Source organism: Rana temporaria, chromosome 1 (assembly GCF_905171775.1).
Source record: "Rana temporaria chromosome 1, aRanTem1.1, whole genome shotgun sequence".
NCBI classification, from domain to species: Eukaryota; Metazoa; Chordata; class Amphibia; order Anura; family Ranidae; genus Rana; species Rana temporaria.
In genome coordinates, this window is record NC_053489.1 from 125,175,951 (window position 1) to 125,198,763 (window position 22,813).

The 22,813-nt window shown below is 41.3% G+C and overlaps 1 protein-coding gene across 2 annotated transcripts in view; it reads right to left on the bottom strand.

Moving 5' to 3' along the window:
* Nucleotides 1-287: 287 nt before the first annotated feature.
* The window catches only part of ELL2 (elongation factor for RNA polymerase II 2), a 68,329-nt gene continuing 45,803 nt past the window's right edge, over nt 288-22,813 (bottom strand). For both annotated transcript variants that reach the window (XM_040342449.1, XM_040342439.1), the window contains 10 exons: nt 21,102-21,223; nt 19,895-20,058; nt 18,328-18,587; nt 13,301-13,425; nt 13,019-13,100; nt 11,433-11,982; nt 8,127-8,190; nt 7,425-7,596; nt 3,476-3,520; nt 288-1,810 (listed from right to left, as the gene is read on the bottom strand). In XM_040342449.1, coding sequence (XP_040198383.1) covers nt 1,694-1,810; nt 3,476-3,520; nt 7,425-7,596; nt 8,127-8,190; nt 11,433-11,982; nt 13,019-13,100; nt 13,301-13,425; nt 18,328-18,587; nt 19,895-20,058; nt 21,102-21,223 — 1,701 coding nt within the window. In that variant the 3' untranslated portion in view covers nt 288-1,693. The remainder of the gene's footprint in view (nt 1,811-3,475; nt 3,521-7,424; nt 7,597-8,126; nt 8,191-11,432; nt 11,983-13,018; nt 13,101-13,300; nt 13,426-18,327; nt 18,588-19,894; nt 20,059-21,101; nt 21,224-22,813) is intronic.

Here is a 22,813-nt window from a genome sequence, read left to right on the forward strand (position 1 = left end):
AATGGAAACGTTAACTTGTAATTAAGATTTTCTTGCAGTGCAATAATGCTTTTGATAATTTAAGGCCATTCGTAAACTTCAAAAAAATGGTTATAGTTTTAGGATTTTAAGCCCCTTCTGTTTTCGGAGCAATACAAACGAGGGTGATGCCCAGCTTTAATGTCATCACCCTCAAAACATATCAAACCATTTTACTAGTACGTCAAAATGGCATCCTTGTAACAAGCACTTTTAGAAATCGCCCATGACACAGACATTCTGGTTTACAGAAAGACAAAAAGCAAGCGTGTTTGATGCTGGAGGCAATATTTATTACAGATATTGACAAATTATTTTTTTGGCAAACATTCCACTAATCACATCTGTAAACAATATATGTCCCTTTTTATTGGCAGCACTTTATGGGAGGGGAAAAAGAAGCAAAAAACAAAAAAAAAAATAGTAAATTTTCGGTTTATTCAAAATGTCAAGAAAACCAAAAAGTCTGTTCCCACATGAAAAGAATTTTCAGTTAAAGTAAACTGGTACATTGCATGAAATGCAACTTTGTGCTGTCTGATGATCACAGTATTTTCTTATAGTTAAATATAATCTGTACTTTATTTAACTCCTGGATTGCAGGAGATAAAAGAAAAAAAAAAATCTTTAAATATACATGTAGGTAAATAGCTTCTTTGCACATCTTTCAAAAATACTTTATATCAGTATATAAATAGGTTACCTACATGGTTATATTTCTTAATTTGTCACCCAAAATAATGTGTCTTGGTTAAACCCCTTCACAAGAAGTTACCTCCCCTCTCTACCGAAGGGGCTAGGCTCGGCTTAATACCAGCTTCCTCATCGGCCCTCCCTTCGCTCCTAATAATGTGGACAAATCCTTGAAATGGAAATGCTTCTGTTTTTTTCCCCACAATAGAAATAGCAAAGTCATAGGAAAACCCCTACAATAACACTCGTCAGTTGTTTAAAACCTGAGCGTTTGGCCTATTTCATAGCAGCTTTGTGATTTCATCATGCATGCCCACACACACGCAATCCTTGCACGCGTACAAGCACACTCCTAGACGCTGATAGGCCACAGAGTGCTTCCCGCTTGCTTTCATAAGAGGGGAAGCAGCGTAGCTAATACTTAACTACACCAAGTATAAACAGGCAAACACCTTAAGGCATCCATTGAAGTCAGGGGGTACGATTTGAAAGTTAAACGTTCAAGTTAAGGACAGATAGGCGGTTTCATTTTTTTTTTTTTTTTTTTCCTTTTTACATACACTTTTTCTGTCCCTTAACCCACCATTTTTTTTAAAGGTTTTTTAATACATTTTTGTGCAAATTTTTTTTTGCCTTATACCACTTAAGGCAAAGGGTTTGCATTAAGAAAAGGTCAGAAGACAGACATTTATCCAAAAGCACATGATTATGCTACATAAATGCGCAGTTCATCAGGTATAGGCACTGGAGATCCAGTAGCTACACCGATTTCCACAGATAAATGACAGTCCAAAGGACAAGGAAGAGGAGAAAGCAGCTTTTAAATAAGCAGGATAAAGGAAGGTCGGGCATCAGGAGAAGAAAACAATACAATGTCTGCTAATACTGAAACTCCTGAAAAGTTTTTGCTTTATCCTAGCGTAACACATGTGGAATTTTAAATAAATAAAGTTGAGTTTTCACATCTTGTCTAAGCAGAGCGTTAGTGCCAGGACTCTGCCCGTCGTTGGTCAAACTCTCCTATTAGTCTTTTAATGTGGGCGAGCTTGTTGTGCAGGTACTCGCATCTGTACTTTTCTTCATAATAGTTTGGACGTGCCTGGAAAAAAACAAAAAAAAAACAAACATAGTCAGCTGGGCAATTCAGTTTAGCAAGCACTGCAGTGGTTACAGTTCTACATCAATTTTCGTTTAGAACTTAAGGACTCTTGTACAGAATGGTCTATGCATAAATTCACACGTTCACCTAATGCAATGGTCATTACAAGGTCTCTTTCATTTGACCTTTTCCATCAAAATGAATGCATGAATGTTGGATGCAGTGATCTCACTCCATATCCCTGCACAATGGTTGACTTAACATTTAGTCAGATCAGGAAAGATTGAACCAATTTATGCACTACTCTACAAATTGCTCTACTTTATTAGTGAGATACTGAATGGAATAAAACCAAAAACTGGTGGGTGTGCAGTTACCACTTCCTGTTCTCAAACCGTCCTTAATTAACCAAAAGCAACAGCAGTTATAGCCTTAAGTGCTGCAAAATAGCATGTCAAAGTATGGTGTCTGAATTTCTTTACCCTGTAATATGTGTAAGCTACACCATTTACCTTGTAGCAGTCATGTATGCTGTGTGGGGAGTTATCCCAAGTAATGCCCTCCCTACAGGTGTTCCATTTTCATATATGATCCCCACCATGTTCCTGACAACCTACAGGCAAAACGTGTCTGCTTTCTCCTAATCTAGAGCCGCCATCTTCTAATTTTACTGAATGGCCATGCTTCTTATTAAATTCCCTTGCAGGGAAAGTTTTATCCCTATTGTGGGGTCACCAGTATGGCATTCGTAAATTAAAGACATCCTCTCTCAAGCGTATTGCCCTAAACTGAAGAAATTTACTTTTTTGGGATATAGAAAAAAATGGTCGCTCTGTTTACAATGCAAAAAAAATTGTAACTGCAGGTGATCAAATGCCAAAAGAAAGCTCTGTTTGTGGTGGAAAAAAAAATAAACCAACAAACAAACCAAATTGCAAACACATAATTTTTGCTATAAAACACCTCAATTAAAATCTAATGTCTTCATAAAGTTAGGCCAATATGTATTCTGCTACCCCCGTCCCACAAAAAAAAAAACACACACACACACACACTTAATTGGTTTGCACAAAAGTTATAGCGTTTACAAAACTACACAGGAATTTTTTGCTATTTTTATACTAGTGACGGCAGCAAACAGAGAACCAGTGACACCTAATGCAGTAATCAGTGCTTAAAATATGCACTACCACTGTACTAATGACACTGGCTGAAAATGTGTTAAACACCTAGGGTGATCAAAGGGTTAACTGCTTTGCCAGTGTGTGTACTGTGGGAGGTGCCATTACTAGGGGAAGAAATGGTTTATTCCCAGGTTTGTAGGGACACAAAAGCCATCATCCCCCCATCAGGCAGAGCTCCATTTTGTATATCGGCGGGTGCCAGTGGATATACATTGCCCTGTACCCACAGATCAGCTTCTGCTGTGAGTAATCACAGGAGAAGCAGCGTGCGCCTCCTCGGCGGAGGTAGTAAGGCAGTAAATGTGCTATGGGGCAGTTAAATGGTTAATGTAGTTAAATGTGGGCAACTCAAAACTACACACATTCACTTCATCTCGATTAAAAAAAATACACTGGTCAAGAGGTCCTGTTGGCTTGAACCAGATTTGCTCAATTGACTACAAAGAAAATCACTCAGTTCAGCAATATAAAAAACACCAACCTCTTTAAATTTGCGATATTCTTTGAGAACCTCTTCATGCACAATCTGAAATATAAAGATGGACTTGATAAAGTGCACAGAAAAAGGAGGAACTTGGCAAACAGAATGATTTCACCTACTGTGAAAGCATGATGGTTAAGACAAAAAACAAAAACCTGAACATACAGGTAATATCTGCATGTGCTGTAGCCAATACTAGTCTTCATTCACTTCATCACTGTTGCCACTCTGTTCATGGCTATGAGGAGAAGCTGTATGAGCTCCAAGTTGAGTATGCAGTAAAGATCAGTTCTCAAAGAGAACCACCTTTCATTAGAAACTCAGTGATGGGGGGGGGGGGGAATATTTGATCCCCTTCTGATTTTGTACATTTGCCCACTGACAAAAATTATCAGTCTAGAATTTTGACGGGTTGCTTTTTAAGCATGGACAGAATTCTTTTTTTTTATCGATTTGCATTTTAATGAGTGAAAGTAGTATTTGATCCTTTATCAGCAAGATTTCTGGCTCCCAGTTGTCTATACATTCAACAAGCTTAAAGGAAGTGCTCCTAATCTCAGCTTCTCACGCGTGTGTGCACATATCTATCTCCACAGAAGCAAGTCAATCAGATTTCAATCTCTCTACCATGGCCCAGACCAAATGGCCTTCCAAGGATGTCGGGGACAAGATTGTAGACCTACACAAGACCATTGCCAAGCAGCTTGGTGCAGTTATTTGCAAATGGAAGAAACACAAAATAACTTCATCTCCCTCGGTCTGGGGCTCCATGCAAGATCCCACCTAGTGGAGTTTGAATGATCATGGGTACGGTGAGGAATCATCCCAGAACTACACGGGAGAATCTTGTCAATGATCTCAGCTGGGACCATGGTCACCAAGAAAACAATTGGTAACACTACGCCGTGAAGGACTGAAATCCTGCAGCACCTGCAAGGTCGCCTGCTCAAGAAAGCACATGTACAGGCCCGTCTGATATTTGCTAATGAATATCTGAATGATTCAGAGAACTGGGTGAAAGTGTAGTGGTCAGATGAGACCAGTATTGAGCTGTTTTTCATCAACTCAACATGTTTGGAGGAAGAGGAATGCTGCCTATGACCCCAGGAACACCATCCACTGTCAATCATGGTGGTGGAAACATTATGCTTTGGTTCTTTCCTGTTAAGGGGTTGTAAAGGAAATATTTTTTTTTCATAATAAGCATCCTTTACCTGCAGACATTCCTCTTTTCACTTCCTCATTGTTTGTTTTTGCTCAGAAGTTGCTCCATTTCTTCTGTTCACTTCCTGCTTGTCTAATTGTTACTGACCACCGTGAAGGGAGGCTTTACTGCAGTGGTCAGTAACATGCTCGCCCCCTCCTGGGAACTACATCTGTGCGGCAGGACACTGCGTGTTAGAGACTTCAATGAGGTGTGAATTACTGGGTGTGCCGCAATATATACTGGGAAATGTAGTTCTTACATGAACGAGCGATGCAAACCAGGAAGTGAATGAGAGAACAGAAACTAGAATGCCAGAGGCGATATAGATAAAGGAATTTAATAGGTATTTACCCATTTTTTTAACAGAATAATTACACTATTCTGTCTGTCTACCTTGCAGACATTCATTTTAGGCAAAAAATAAATAAAAATGACACATTTCCTTTACAACTCCTTTAAGGGGACAGGACAACTTCACTGCATCAAAAAGGGATCGTGGATGGGTATTCCAGCATTAAAATGGCCAAAAAAATAAATAAAAAAATAAAAAGTGTAGTTCAAGAAGCACATTACGGTCCTGGAGGGGCCTAGCCAGTCTCCAGACCTTAATCCCATAGAAAACATGTGGGGCAAGCTGAAAGTTCAAGTTACCAAATGTCAGCCTTAAAAGGGGTTGTAAACCCTTGAAGTTTTTCACCTGAATGCATTCAGGTGAAAAATCTCCCGTAATGCAGATGCCCCCACTTTTACTTACCCGAGTCGGTCACTTCAACGGGTTGGAGCTGGTGTGCTCATTCCCGTGTCTCAGGTCCTGATTGGATTGATAGCAGCACAGCCATTGGCTTCTGCTGCTGTCAATATAAATGACGCAGTGAACAGGGGGCAGGGCCAAGTCGTGCTGTCTGTCAATAGCAGCAGCAAGACAGGAGTGTGCCGGCACGAGAGCCCTGAGGGAGAGCAGCTCTCCAATGGGGTACTCGATGGGAGGAGCCAGGAGCGCCACTGAGGGACCCCAGAAGAGGAGGATCTGGGCAACTCTGCAAAACCAACTGCACGGAGGAGGCAAGCATGACTTTTTAAAGCAAAGCTTTAGTTATTCTTTAATGACTTGGAGAGGATCTGCAAAGAGGAGTGGGACAAAATCCCTCCTGACATGTGCAGACCCGGTGGCCAACTACAAGCAAAGTCTGACCTCCGATTGCCAACAAAAGTTTTGCCATGGGGTCAAATACCGATTTCACTCATTAAAATTCAAATAAATGTATAATTTTTTTGAAATGCATTTTTCTGGATATTTTTGTTATTGTCTCACTGTTCAAATAAACCTACTATTAAAAGTTTAGACTAATCATTTTTGTCAGTGGGCAAACGTACAAAATCAGCATCCAATTTCCATTTTGGACCAGTGGACAAAGGGATTCCATAAAGACATTGATAAGCAAGTTGGGGGTGAAGGAACTTGGCTGGCCTGCACAGAGTTTTGACTGCAACCGGATAGAAGTCCTTTGGGATGAATAAGAGCGGAGACTGCGAGCCAGGCTCTCATCCACATCAGTGCCCGATCTTACAAATGCGTTTCTGGAAGAATGGTCAAAATATTCTCATAGACACTACAAACCTTGTGGACAGCCTTCCCAGTACAGTTGAAGCTGTTAGAGCTGCAAAGGATGGGCCAAATCAATATTAAACCCTACAGACTAAGACAGATACTATTAAAGTTCATGTGCATGTAAAAGGCATGTGATAGATAACCGTGCATGAACGCAAAGGCTCAAAACGGAGGCCTCTGAAGGAATGAAAAAAAAAAAACAGCTAGAGGTCCAACAGAAGGTACTGGTGGTGCAAGTTGTGTACCCCGTGTACAAAAGTTCTTACCAAGGAATAGGAAGCTAGTGGGGGGTCTTGGAAAAATACTAGCATGGCAAAAACCTGGCCTATAATAGTCCTCAAGGCCAAGGGTGTATTCATTCCTGACTGAAGGAAAGTTAAAAGCTGTACAGAGTTTTCAGGATTAAAGCTTTTCTGGCCCTCTAGGAATTACTGGTTCGGAATGGCCCCTGTTGCTCAGAAAATGGGATTCAACAGCTGAAACAGAGCTGGCTTTAACAGAGCCCGAGAAAGAAAGTCCTGACAATCCATCAGGTGACCAAGAGGGAACACAAGCAAACCCAGGTCATCCTCCAGTCCATCTCCACCAGGACCAGCCAGCTGGAGTGGTGAGGGGGGGGATCGTTGCCAGCCTTCGCAAAGATGGACTGAGCTGCCTCCTTTGCCAAGCGGGGCAGGAGTCCGCCATCTTGGTCTGGGGTGTCAGTGGAGGGCCTTGTCCTCTCCTTGACATAGCGTCAATATCCCCAGCAGCCGATAGGGAGTGACCTGAAGCAGACCAGGGAAGGATGGCAGTACAATCAGGAGGATTAAGCAGAAGAAAAAAAAAAAAAAAAAAAAAGCAGAGCTAGCTGAAGCAAATCTTACTGTATGCTGTGCTTGGCCACGCCCCTTCCCCTCTGAAAAAAGGAATCTGTAGGCCTGAACCAGATAGATAAACTGCTATAGAACAAAGAGGCTCAGCAGACAGTTAAAGTATGACTATGCATCTTAAAACACACACACCTTCAGCAGAGAGCACAAGTGACACACAGGTCATCTTCACTATAGAAAAGCTTCAGAAACATTAGAACTACTGCTTTTATTTATACCGAGAACGCAAACGTGCAAGTCACAGCATAAAACAATCCTCACCTGATATTCCTTAGAACCAGGAGACAGCCGCTTTCTCTGTACATCCAGCTGCATAAATCTTCTGGTGATCTTTTCTACTCGGGCATGCAAACTCCGATATTCATCATATTCAGAGTTAAAATCATCCTTGTAGCTTTGCCTCTGGTCATTAGACACAATGACAGTGTATTTCCTACAAAAGAAAAAATTATGTTGGTTGTGAAAAGCTCATTAAAGACGAAGAAAAAAAAATAAAAATTTGCTGTTCAGAGAAGATGGACACCGTAGAAAATCCCAAACTTGGAAACAAATGAAAAAACCACCACACCCCACACCAGCAGAAAATAGCAATAGGCAGGAGTTAGTCCATGCTGGAGAAAAGGGATCTCCATCTTACTCCTTAGATCTGCCCATTTCAGGGGGCCTGGATGCAAATTATAAACCTTTCCAAAAAAATAAAAAATATTCCAGCCTACATTCTGTAGACTGTTGAGCTCACTATACATACAGTATGCAACAACTTGACAGTAAAATCTTAGATCCAACAACTATTTAGCATAAAGGCCGCTATTCATAGAATTATGGGGGGGGGATCAAACAAATGCAACCCCCACATGCTTGCATCTGGTATGCTGCAATATTAAAATGTGTGTGTTAAGAGACGCTTTAAATAAAAAAGGTCACTGCCATTATTGACAAGTGTCAAGATGCTTTTTCACTTACACTATGTAATCTGGCAGTTCTGTTGTGGATGAAGGGTCTGAAGTTATGCAAGATTCTTGAACATCTGTGGGAAGGAAAACAGTTTGAGTCACGTAGGAAAAGGCAAGATACATTTTACATTAAATCAACTCTTGTATGCTGTGTACAGATACACAACATACCATCGCATACAAGTATTTCCACACGGGCGCACAGTATGACTGCAACATCCCACACAAGTTTACTATGAAACACAGCCACCTTGGCTCACTTCGCATTTTCAGCCATGTGGCAGCAGAAACGAGAAAATATAAAAATCTTTGCATCCAAAAATTACTCAACACCACACAGAATAAAATCAGGTACACTTGCGATGTGTGCATTTGCAAAACCATGTAATATATGGGCAATGCCATTTTTTTTATGCAAAAGGAAAGCAAATAGTTTACACGAAGCATGACGCAGCAAAAAAACACCCTACTTTAGTAGCACCACCACAAGACTTGTCAAGATAAGAGACTGCAGCAACATGACAGTGCAGGTTTGCCCAACTACCTGGGAACTGGCCTTTGGGATAGTTAAAACACACACACACACACACACACACACACACACACACTTTCAGACAGGACTTTCTAGAAGGCAACTTCAGCTCCGTTATGACGACCATGAAATATCCCAGTAAAGGGCTTACTGGGATGTGTGATTTGCCAGGCAGATTGGGAGGTGGGAGAGACAGGCTCGATGCACTTGCTATTTAAAGTATATAAACAATGATCTTTTGGGCGGAAAAAAAAAAAAAAAAGTGTTCTGTTCGATGAGTACAAAATACCAATTTTGCCAGAATTGGAGCAAATAACTCTTTATGTCCTCATACGAGAGGAGTGGGGATGAAAATGGGTGAAGGAGTAGGAAATGAGGTCTTGGCTTTTACAACTTCCACGCAACATACATATATACTATATATTTGTACCTACATATTTTTTTGTTTTAAGTGTGCAAAATATATTTTTAACTTGACATTTGCTTCAAGAAAAAAGGTTTTTGGTGGTGCCACGCTCCAGAAAGTGTGAAAACTTCTGCAACACATATTTAGTCAAATTTAGATCAAAGGGAATCTCTACATTGGCCCTTGCATAATAACAGCTTCAAACCCATCTCTTTTGAGTTCAAAAGGAGAAATGGACAAATGAGCGCCCAGAGGCGATTTAGTTCGCATGTGTAGCGCTATATACGTTTTTCACTCACTCAAAGTAGAATGCATCAAGGAGCATCATTCCTGTGACAATTGGAACCCGACGTTGCGACAAGACAAAGCTTCCCATCTATGCATGTACGGTTTCCATTTTCTCACGTGCAATTTTGATGCATTTTTTTGGGAAGTTTTTCTGTTGGGAGGAGGCATCTGCCATGCAGGAAAAAGCACACAAAAAAATACCCACACACATTTCATGTGACTCAATTGAAGTCTATGGTGCCAAAAACGCACAGCACTGCAAGAAAAGTGCCAGCATTTTAAAAAAATGCATTGCAGGAAAGTGCATTGATGCATGTGAACAGGGCCCCAAGGATCAATTGTTTGTGAATCTGAAAAATGCATAGATGTGAACCTAGTCTTACTTTGACTTATTGCCCTCAATAGATCTGCTATTCTAGTAAGAAAGCAAGTATTGTTTAATATTTTATAGAAGGTCAATTGAACAGGAAAGTTGGGGAAAAAAAGCAAGCTAGTGCCTGAAACATTACAGGTCTACTCCAATATGGGGTTGAAGTGCAGTTCCCAAATTTTTACGGACGACAGCAAGGAGGTGATTGAAGAATGCAAAGAATAAAATAATCGAGATAGAGCCGGTTCACACAGGGGCGGTACGACTTCGGGGGCGACATGCAAAATGACTGTATTGAAGTCAAGCAATTCGCACAAGAACCTTTTTCCAAGTCGGAGCGACTTGAGTCGCTATTATAATGGTTCAATTGAACAGAGTGCGACTTGTCAGGTGGCTGAGTCGCCCCTGTGTGGACCGGCTCTAAAGCTAAGAGATAAGAGGGTCATCACCTTAAAACACCAGCAAAGGAGGGGAAAAAAAATAAAAAAAAAATAAAAAAAGTTTTTAATCAAAAACCACACACATGCTGAGTGGGGCATGGTTGCCCATGTCTGATCACCTGAAGGTACCAGTCTATAGCCCAGGGTCTCAGGACCTTTAAGTTTGTGTCTTGCACTGTACATCCAACATGACGTGAGCATAAATCAGAATCAAGCTATAATCTGGCTAAGAGACTGTTGTACTGAATTCCTGATCATGCAGCGGAAATATTTAACACCACAGATGTTCACAGTTTCAGTGATGAAAGCAGGTGCAGTACTCATTGATAATTCTGAAAACCACAAAACATTCTATTTTTGACAAAGCAGTTTCTCATTTCTATGAAGATATAGTCACATATGGTATGTAATAAATGCAGCAGCCCTCTTGTAAAATTTAAGAACATCCCCTTAAAAAATATGCTTTTGTAAAAGCCTTGTACACATTGGTCTTTTATATAATGAAGCCAATGTGTTACAGAAACCATTTACAAAATATTTGCTTTAACCCTTTTGCTGCCAGGTCCATACATTGGGGGGGTTTACATACATTACCAGCAACTGTAGCTGTATAGTATGTACATTTTGACAAGCTTGCTTCTATATTGCCATTCCAAGTCAGGGGCGTCTACGCATGAAACCACAGATTTCACCGCCACTTTATATATTGCCTCACATGTCAGAGTGAGAGCAATATTTCTAGCACAAGACCGCCTCAAACACTAAATGGATGACCTATTGGGGGGGCCTTTGTGGTAATAGGCGACAAAAAAAAATTGGAACTACCACAATTTTATTCTCTAGGGTGTCCACTTTCAGAAAATATATAATGTTTTGGGTAGCTAAAAAAGGCTCTGCAGCAAAAGGGTTAAATGTGTGCAAAGTTTAGCAACTGACAGTTACAGTATAAAGTGATACCAACAGGCTGACTCATTTTTAACAAGCTGCTAGCAGGCTTCAAACAATCAGCACTGAAGTTTACTGAAGACAGCAGCTTGATTAAAGTAATAGTCGGCACTCATTGAAATGTGCATTTGACTTCCCCAAATCAGAACTGAAGGGTGCTTAAAATGATGAAAATTGTGTTTTGTTAAACCTTGCTGTACACAATGTTCCTATACAAGCAGAGGCATGTACGTACAATAGCTCTACCCCTGCATTGGACTTCATTTTTCTGGTAGAAAAAAAACCCACACCCCAAACATTCTGTAGCTCACAGATACTGTATAAAATGACTGCACCTTTCTTTTCATCCAGGCTTGGGCTCTTTTCTGCCTTAACGATTTCTTCTTTTAGGTGTGCTGGCTTTTTTTCCACTGTGGGTTCAGCGTCCAGTTTCTTGCGGTCTTTATCCTTGTGTTTTTTGGCTTTCTTTGCCTTTTTGTGCAATGTGCTATTTTTATCGTCCGTGGGATCCAACTTTCCCAACTTAATTGGAGTTGGTACAGAATTTTCCAGATTAGTCCTAGAGGTATATTTTTCTTGCTGGTCCTCATAGGTGCCACTATTCTGACTGAAAGTGTCCATGGGCAGGTCTTGTGTCCCCCGACCCTCAGGAGTACTAGGAGAATTGGAGTTTGAGTTTATATTTTGCGGGTTGGAGACTGGAAGGCGTGCAGGTGGAAGTTGAGGAAGTGTTGGGGTGGCGGCAGCAGAGGGTGGAGGAGGTGCAGATGCTGGTTTGTCACCCAAATGGCCATTTAAAGTGGGCTGCACACGGTTCGTAAGGTGAGAGATCCTTGGCTTCTTATTCATTAAGGGATCAATGAATTCCGAGTCCAAAAGACGTTTCTAGAGAAATGCAGAAAAGGAAAAGCTTAGAATATAAAAAACCCTTCCAAAATTTACAATCCACACAGATTTAGAAAGACTGGCGCACACAGAAATGTGGTGCAGCTGTACATAGTAATTAATCTCTAGGTTTTATTAAAGCTTATATGAACAAGATGAAGTTAGAAGTGGATTGGTTACTAAGCATAGCTGCACCCCACTCTGTGGGCACCCGTTTTAGTAAATCTCCCTCGACTGTATACTTTATAAAAATTGCAAGAACTTTGTTTATTCCTGCTAGATCTGCAACAACCCAGTATGAAACAATTCCTGCACTTTGTCTCTGTGCAGGAGCTTCCTGTGTACAGACAATGTCTTGCTTCCCTTGTTGCGCAGGGGGACTGGGCCCGTGTGAGTTTATTGGGTCCCCGCCAAAAATGTACAGCAGTGATATTCCCATTTGTGTTAGAATTTAAGAGTTTAAAAAAAGGCATTTGGTGCACACAGTTAACTTATACCCTTTATGGCGGAGATTAAAGTCTGTGCTTGGAGTTCAGCTTTAAAAGAAATTGGAATTGTCTTAAGTGTATGCGCTAAATGCCTTCATTATCAGAAGTTAAAAACGGCAAATCAAAAAAGTGCCCAACACACGCAAGACAGTTCAGTAGAAGCAACTCGTACATCACAGCATCATAAATTGTTCTTTAGCCAGAACCAATTCTTGCACTTACAAATCAGAAGAGGAATGTTCAAGAAGCAGGCAGTGCCGCATGCAGCAAACAAGCCAGTGCTTTTACTGCAATAGATCAGAGCAGAATTCATTGCACTTATCCCTTTACTGCCTGCATGCAATGCCACAAAAAAAAAAAAAAAAAAAAAAAAAAGAAGATGCTGATCTGGAATTAGACTAGAGCCTACTGACCTTGCAGCAGCTCTGTTGTGTTAAGAGAAAAAAGTTGCAGGGAAGAATACTAAAAGCCGAGATAATTCTCAGAACAAGAAAAAAGGGACAAAATAGGCCAAAGGTTTACCACAAAGTACCCGTGTCCCCAAATACCTGGGTAGGAGATGCAGATGCAGCACTTGACGGAGGAGAATCTGACTGGTTGGAGCTGGCATTCTGAGACTGGTTAAGTTTTCTGCCGACAATAAAATCACATAATAAATTACAGCGCATAAGAAAACCTTTAGTATTGCACTCATTGCATTAGTGATGGCAGACTTTTTGCACTTTAGAAAAACAGGTCTTCATTAACAGAGGGAATTTTTCAAAAACAGGAGTGTAGTGTACAAGCCCCAGTAACTGGTACACTGAAATTTTAGATACGGCAGTACATACCTAGAAAGAACTCGGTCCAATAGTTGTTTGTCTCCGTCCAAATATCCAGGCCACTCCCTCTGTATTTCTTTGTAAACAAAATCCTTAAGCGTATATGAATTGTCCTTTGGGTTCAAATTGGCAACCTAATGGAGAGCAAATAATGATAAATAGGATCTCTGTAACCACCATATCTCCATTAGCTTACATTACAGGACTTAAAAATAAAAAAATAAAGGATTAATGGAAATGAGAAAAAACACTTCTACAGAAAGTTCCAGATTCCTTCCATTAAGCCCAATGTGAAAAAAAAAAAAAAAAAAAAAAAAAAGATTTCTTTACATGGCAGAATTTCTGTCCCAAGCCATGCATGCCTGCTGCCACCACCACTGTCCCTACTTAGATTGGCACAATAGCTTTAGAAGTAAACAATCTCTTTAGTGCAGTGGTCACCCATACACTTGGTGGGGCTGTCACCAAGATCCTGTATTATCAGTGAGGAACTTTGCATGATGTCACCAGGTTCTAGTAAATGCATGCAAGTCAAGAGCACAAAAATGACAGGTGCACTTATGTTCTTCAGTATGGAGATTACATTAACCTGTGACTGCTAGCAAAGAGCAAATGTGGGGACATGCAGTTCTGTAAGGCTATATGCTGCCAATCCCAGAATAGTGTATCCAGCATATGTAGCTTGTTGCTGGAGAAAGCATTGTATTTGCCTAACAGATAAAACACTTTAGTATGGGGGATTTCCTTGCAGCATTGTCAGGACACCCTATAAATACACACTACATTACTATACTTAGGTTGTCATTTAGAAATACTTCTGCATGCCCAGAGACCTACAGCTCCTCAACTGGGCATGTCACTTCCCAGTATATATATTAGATTTCACTGCAACACAGCCTTCTATAGTCTTCAGCTGGTCTGAGTACTTTAAAAAGGCTTGGCTAAATAAACCAAACCTCGGTGACATAGTATAGCAGAGCAGCAAAGCATAATTCATTTCATACATGACACACCAGAGTAATCATTTGTAGAGTATCTATGCCTGACTAGACTTCATACATTCTAAAATCCCCCCCCCCAAAAAAAAGGTAGTTCCTCAGTACTGTGGATGAGTGTTTATAGATCACAGAATTATTTTATGCTGACAAATATGTAATTAGATATTCGGCTTCTTAGTCTACCAAATCGGTCTAGAATTAAACTGTGGACCAAATTCCCAGTTTCAACACATCTAGCGTTTACAAGAAACATTTTACTTGCACTGGATATGCAGGTAAACTAGAAAACACACCCCCACACGCTAGAACTTTCTGGAAATGCATAAAAAATTAAACTCTGAAATGTTTTGCTGCGATTCTGTCTGCGATTTGAAAGCCCAAAAAAGTCCAGGAGCTACTTTTGGCCCACGCGCTTCACGTATTGCTGCGATTGCAGTGCGACAATTCCGCACCGCGATTTAAGGCGTCAGTCAAATGAATGTCATCTCAAATGCAAGTCTCACGATTTGTCATTCGCACATTGCCACTTTCCAGACATGGGCAGAATCGTGGCAAATCTGCCCTAGATTCAAAGCGCTGAAGGGTGAATGCAGCCAGAGCGCTGGATGCCAGCAATGGAGGTAAATTACAAATAGACAAGGCTGTGTATACAGCCTAGTATTAGGATCCGTAGTCCTCAGGCACAAAAACAGATCTGAAGGCTAGCACTGGTACTTGCAAGCGTCACAAGGTGCCTGCACTCTACAAGTGTCATTTTAAAAACTTTAGTGAATATTAGAAGCCCATTTTAAGGGCACACATGCCATTTTAGGTAGTGCAATTGAAATCTGCAATAATTCTTTATATTGCACTGGCATGAGACCTACGCAAAGGACATAAACCTCCCACAATCGCACTATATAGTGGCTTCATATGCTCAGTATTAAATAAAAAAAAGTGCCATTCGCCAAACCTAGAGAATATGTAGATGAATGTGGCCTCCGCCAGCACCGCTCGCTCCAGCCACATCCCCCTGACATGTTTCGCCCCGCTCACCTAGGCTCATGACCAAGCCCTGACGAGCAGGTCAAAACATGTCAGGGGAATGTGACTGGAGCACCGCTGGCTGAGGCCACGTTTATCTACATACCAATACACTGTTGGTGAGCGGCACCTTTTCCTGTTCTTTGATAATGCTTTTAACACCTCTGAATGGTGCACTGATGCCACCTCCCTTCATTGCAATTGGGGAGATCTCCATATCAGCTTAGAGCGGCACTGCAAAATTAAATTTGGATTAATCGGCTTGGTAGCCTTAAATGGGTTAAAGGGATACATTGCTTAACTTCTCAGAACAAGAGACTGTTAGGCAATTTTTATTCTTTAAAAAAAAAAAAAAAAAAAAAAACACATATCCTCGCTAGCTTAAACTCACAAGACTTGAGATTTCCCCCAAAGGAGCATGAAATGAACAAGTTTAAAATGTCATTGATTAAAAATCTCATGTGTATCCTTTCCTAAGTGGAGGCTCATACGAGTCTGAAAAGCCAGAGGTTAAATCTGCCCAGAACATCCTGTAAGCTGAAGCCTGAATTTCAGTTCACTTCTTAAAATACACTATGTATACTTCTGAAGTTCACAGCAGTTATTCAAGAGTATTCTAGAATTTGATCCTGCATTTAGAAATGCAGGGTTACAGATGTTTGCATTTCTGGTTTCTAGTGAAAACCACACTCCTCTGCCCCTTTCCTAGTGTAATGGGTGTTGGGCTCAGTGACAGAGAAGAGTACAGGCTTGTACTGTTTCAAATGCTGCAGAGTACAAAGACCCAGTCTGTGCCATTTAACCCTTTCTACCCAAAAGGTCCTTTACATTTTTAAAGTGCAAACAAAAAATGTGGCTTTGTATTTTTATAAGAGAAATAACCCCAAAACCTATCAATATATGGTTTTAGTCAGGTATTCATTTCACAAGGGTGCTGCTACGCTGTCTGCCTGCCACAGCTGACACGAAGCTTGTTCACCAGTCAAGGTGTAGCAATGCCCAATATGGGTGTGCATGGATTTTGTAACAGAAATGATCAGCTTGCTGCAGCTAAAAATAGAGCACAGAGTACCAGTGGCGTATGATGAGCTAGCACTGTACTAAAGCAGAAGCCTTGCTTGCTGACATCTGAAATGTAAAGTAGCAAAGAAGAATTCTTTCCTCTGGTGCTAAGAGGCAGCCAGATTGTTAACCCCTTGTCATATTTAAAAAAAAAAAAAAAAAAAAAAAAAAAAAAGGTCTCAAATGCAACAGAATAGCCTTTAGCTATTACAGGGCATAGAGTGCTGATCACTACAGCAAAGCTAATTTTTGGGCTTCCCCCCACCCTACTGCTACAGTTACAAGGTTTTAACACTAGAAAGCTCTATGCAAATCCTGCGACTTTCAGTAGTGGTGTAATGCACTGGCTGTTTCCCAGATGGTGACCTCACCCTTAGCATAGCTTAGTGCCTTCCAGCTTCCACCAATAGCCCTCGACATTTCCATATTAAGGGCAAGGTTTGCAATGCCACCACTTTTAGCAGAAGCATTGCATACATTAACAGAAAATGCTGTGTTTCTAAAAAGCCCATATGTATACTTCACCATAAAAACAGCACTAAGGAGTGGTACAAGTAAGCGTGGAGTTGCATGCCGATGGATTTGCACTCTTAGCAGCTAGCCATGCTTTACTACACCAGCCCATGTTTAAATAGATTTGCCATTTAAACACCGCAAAGGCGGGCGCAGGCAGACACCAATGTTGGAAAAATTCCTGGGAATTTATACTCCCTTTGTAAGCCAGCGTCTGTTCCTACAATGGCCTGCATGAAGTCTGCAAGACAGCTTCAATTATCTAAAGAGACGGAGGCCTGCCAGCCATGCGACCAACCCATTTAAGCTGGGAAGTGCCGAGAAGGTGGAGAGCACTGCAAAGTGCTTATTTGAATGAGCCCCGAGGACGCATACACTTCAGAGACCAGTCTTGCATTTGTATTGTGCCATCAGCAGGGGGTCAAGCAAATACTCTGTTGTATTAAGGCGGAGCTTTACGGCAGATGCACTTTGTCTGAATACAGACTTTTAAAGTTAAATGGGACGACAATGCATACATTTTTGGGAGCAGACAAACTTTGCACCTGAATCCTGTACTGAATAAGCCCCAAAAGACAACAGTATTAAAGCCCCACATTTTCCTTCATTTACATAAACTGGTTGAAAAGAGAAAAAAAATAAAGTTTTGCATTAAAACAAAAAAACCCAGAAAGAATTTCCTTTTGGGGTTTTACCACCAAAGAATATGGGTTCCTGTGCACCGCTACCTGAACTTCAGTCCTCCCATCTCCCCTCCTCAGGGCCACGCCCCATAAATCCACTGCCAGTACAGCCACTGTGCCCTGTTTATTCTTCTCTGGTGGGATTCCCCCCTCTTCAGTACTACATGACCCATCATGCCACTGCACAGGATTGCCTATTTATTCCTCTGACTGCTCCCCCCCACTCAGGGCTACATGTCCCATAATGCCACCACAGCCACTGTGCATGCCCCATGTAGTCCTCCCTGGCTGCTTGTGCATGCAAGTGCAGACACCATGACTGAGTCTTTCTCCTGGGAAAGCACACATATGGCTGCATAGGACCCTGAAAGGCAACAAAGAGGGAGGGGGGGGGGAGGAGGATTAGATCCCTGCTAGTTGTCACAGTGGGGGATCAGAGAGGTGCAGGCTCTGGTCTGTTTACAACATGTTACACCCTGAATATTGGATGCAACATGTTACCAAAAAGGTGAACTTGTCCTTTAACCAAGAGAAAAAAAAAAAAAAAAAAATGAATAAAGTTTGTTTACTTTAGATCATTCTGGCATACATTTTCCAATGCGTAACTGCAAAGTTAAAAAGAAAAATCCAATATGGAGGAGAACTGATGTCGCTTTAAAGCATTTAAATCCTCACAAACTACCAAATGTGCAGATGTCTTGCGCCCCTGCCTTAGCAACAGTAAAACAGCTACACAGTACGACAGAGCTAGTCTCACCTGTTGCAGAAGAACACCGAGGGAGTTCTTGTCTTTTTGATTAACGCCATCTCTATGTAAACGAGCAAGTATCTCTGGTTTTTTATATGGCTTCAGTGCCAGCAGATGAATCACCCTTTCCCTATATGGCCGTTGTGCAATACTGTTGCAGATACTTGACTTTCGTATGGTGCTTGCAGGGTTAATGGGCGTAGACCTTTTCCTTTCTGGTGCTGTATCTAGAAGACTAGTTGCTGGTTTACGAATGTGGACCCTCTTCCCTACAAAAGATCGTAAAAATACAAGTTAAGAAACAAATGTGCAGAAAAAAATGGGGAACTAAACGGTACTTTCTTCTACGTCGTGACTGAATAGAAGATTGCAGTTCTTGGGCAACAGAAATATTGCGATTATTCGTTATTACAGTCAATCTTCATGAAAGGTAGTTTTTCACATGCATATTGCTTCATCGAATTTGAAACCAAAATTTGGCTTGATAGAAATGGTATTTCTTCTAGTAATTGGCAGACCTAACGAGCAGCAGCGCTAAAGGCAAGTCACAATAGATCCTGCAGAGGTTATAAAGTGTCATGGGCATATTTCCAGTGCCAAAGGAATGGTGCCAACCCAGATGCCAGACTGATACATTTGACTTGTACTCTTTAGAGAAGCTCAGATGTTCTACTTCTAGATTTCTCAGTGAAGAAAAAGATACGCAAACAGCAAGCATTCTATAAGCATACACATGAGAAATATTTACTCAGATGTAAAAAAAAAAAAAAAAAAAAATCTAATAAAAAAAAATTCTTAATCCAAAATATTTTAAGCAGTGGGAAAATTTAGTAAATAAATAAGGCTTCATGTGCACGGGATGTTGTTCAACCTCTCCTGAACGATTTAACTTGATAGCTAGAAACCGGCATCTAAACAGCCACTTAGCAGCGTTTACAAACAAACATTTTTTTTTTTGGGGGGGGGGGGGGTTAAAATGAAAAAAGTCGAAACGAAGCTAAACACAAGTTACTGCTTTTGGCACCTGAAATGCTTCTAAACGCTTTTTTTGGGTTCCAGATAAAGCCTCTAAACGCAACTGCCTAGAAACGACTCTCTGTGCATGTACTGATAAGATAACAAAGGAGAGTCCACGAGCAGTTCAAAAAAATAAAAATGCCCAACTGCGCCTAAACATCCGTTTACCAGGAACAGTGTACACAAGGCCTTAGAGTAACTGTGGCTCAATGGGGCTGCAAAGTCACATATTTGTAAATTACAACTCCTGGCCGATCCAATTTCCCCACTAAACTCAATAGGTAGCTCTTGTGGACAAGGTAACTGAGCAGTCTGCGAATTACAGAGCAATTACATCAGCAAACACAAGCCACATATTGTACTTTAGATTTAGCCACACTTGGAAGTTAAAACAGATCGCGTCATAGGCAGTGAATCCCAAAAGTTAACACAGCGACATAGGGAACAAGAGCACTGCATCTTCATCTAAACTACATTCTAAGCCATGCAGATTGATTCCTAAACCAAATTTTCAATAGAAAGCTTAAAAGTTCACCTGTAGTCTCCAATTTACACTTACCTACAAATGGACCACCAGGTTTTATGACCTTGGTGCTACGGCTCCGGGTTTCTTCTTCTGCCTGTGTCATGCGGTCTCTTGTAAGCTGGTAGGAGTCGTTAGTGGCACATACTGTAATTTTATCCTGTATGAAACCCAGGCAGTTCATTTTCGACAGCCCCGAGCTTTAAAAGGTGTGGGGGAAAAAAATCCACAAGGTTAGATGAGCTTTAGTTTAAACACAGAAATTCATAACTGGCAACTGCCTGTAGAGTAGAAGTCATCCCCCAGAACCCACTAGGAAACTTCTGGATTTGGCAACCCCTTGGTCCCCTCACATTTATACCGATGTCTCCTGCGGACTCCCCATGTGACTTGCTTTAAGACCAATGCTACCATTTTAAGTGTAAAGTGGATGTAAACCCACCCAGTATACAAATGTTACACATACACGCCTCCCTACCTTGCAAATATCACCCCCATCAGCAGTAGGAGCCCTGCAAAACTGGCATCAGTGGGTGGGTCTTTTTGCTGGAAGTCTGTGGGCAGAGTCATGATGTCACAAGACTCCCCACCCACCTCTACACTCCTACTTCTGAGCTTTAAGCAACATCCAGTCAAAAAAAAACTAAAAAAACTCAGGAAAGGCACCACATGACTTCAGCGTGCCCAATCAAGCAGAGGTGTGGAGCAGCCAATCCTGGGAGAGCTAGAGAAGAAAGGAGGGATGTGAAGCTGAAATCCTAGACCCTCTGCTCTCATGCTTGTTCATGAGAAAGAAATCAGATGTTTGTCACAGCAGTGGGGGGATGTGGCAACAAACATGTGTTTACCTCAAGAGGGAAAAAAAAAACAAAAAAAACAGACACAAGAGGATTTGCTCTGAGCTAGATCAACCCTTTGTGGCAAGACAAATGACTTGTGGGACAGATGACTTGACATCCTCTAATGTACCAGGCAGAAGTCTTTATTAAAAGTTTTCAGTTTTACATCCACTTTAACACAGCAGCCCAAAAAAAGTCTTGACCCATGATTATTTCTATTGCAACCAATTAAAAAAACATTTTAATCCGTCTTTCATTATAATTAATATCCATCAAGGCAAGGACCAATGCAAATACAATGTTTGGCCAGGTAATGTGTATTGGTATCAACTAAAACCCAAACCACATACATTTCCATTAGGTCAATGAACAGTTTATAGGTTAAAATGCAACGGGCTGCTTACCTTGATACAGTTTGCTGGATACAGTCAAAGCTGCCTTGAGGGTTATCTTTTCCCACGTTTGACAGATAGAAGTTAAAGTTGTGCATTTCATTGATGCTCTCCGATTTTGGAATCTTGATACACTGAAAGAGTGGAGACAGCAAGGTAAACATTTGTTCAGTACTACATCTCTTAAAGTATACCTGTCAGGATAGAAATATGGAGGCTGCCATAACTGGCCTTTTTCCTGAAAATAGTGGTAGTTTAGGTTTAACACCGAGTCGTATGCAACATGTCAGAATTCCTCATTTCTATACTTGTTCTGGTCCAATGGCAATGCAATAAACCAAATGCATTAGCATGATGGGCAGGCAACCAGTAATTTCAGAAGGGGGAAGCCACACTTGTTTTTTATGGTCGGTATAACACCCAAAGATATGAAATGTATACAGCAATATCGGATTCATTAGTAGCGTTACAGCCATCAAAAAAGTATCTATGTATCCCAAAGAAACAAGCTACAAATCTAGCAGTTTGCTACAGACATTCTACAGAACCAACAACCAGATTCCCCTCATCCTTAAGATTTAGCCCAGGTTCACACTAAATGCGGGTTTGAAATCTGCTTTTCATTCAGCCTTCAGTCCTAAAGGTACCTTACAAGGATTATAACTTCCCTCTTATGCTTTTCAAAATTAAAAACCAAGTTGGAGGGAGGTTTCTCTGTCTCTGACCTTTATCTAGTCTACCAGTGGCCGGGTTGTATGCTCCATTTGTAAGGCCAGAGGGAATTGTACCCAACTGCACACTAGCTCTTACTTTCAATGCCACAAATGGTTTTTAGATTTTAATCTTTTACTACCAAGAGCTTTCAGACTGGATTCACACAATGTCCATTTCATTTAGCTCGCGCTGATGGGCGTTAAGTGCTCTTTACTTGATGTGCATACAACATACATATTGATGTGCAATATGTTCTCTTCCCAACATGACCTTTCCTGGTTCCCATCATTAGTTGATATCTCCCCACCTTGTCTCACCATTGGACATGCTCACCTTTTAGGCTGCGTTCACACTTGTGCGATCAGACCCTGAATGCGATTTGGCCCACATTGCTGTGCAGATCACATGCAATGTCAGAGATGCAAATTAAGCCACACAATGTTCACACCGATGCGATCCGATTGCTGCACTATTTGACAGTTCGCACTGCAAGCTAATCTGGTGGTGTCGGTAAGTTTGCATCCGCAGAAGTTGGTGTGAGCCGCCGACAGGCGACATGTGATGAAGGAACGTATACTGGAATTGCGCTGGTTCCCACATCGCATAGATATGAACCGGGACTTGATGGCAAAAGACCAAATGAGAATCAAGGCCTTTAAATCCTTTGCCACACTAGAAAGGCAGACAGTCTACCTCCAAGACACCCACTATACATCTGGATCTACTCCAATTTCTTGGCCGACTTTACACCCCCCTCACTTGAACTTGGTGGGCATCAACAAACTCATCTCCACTTAACTTATGCCCCCAATCGTCATCGGACGTTTGACTACCTTTGCCACCATATCAGGCCTGACAGTCAACCCGCAGAAGTCCAGATCACTAAACCTCACCCCAATCCAATATGATACAAGTGGTGCTACTGTTAATATGGTCACTGCATCACTTCCAGCACCTAGATCTAAAAACCACTGAGTAACCTCAATTACACCCCCCCCCTTCCATTTACC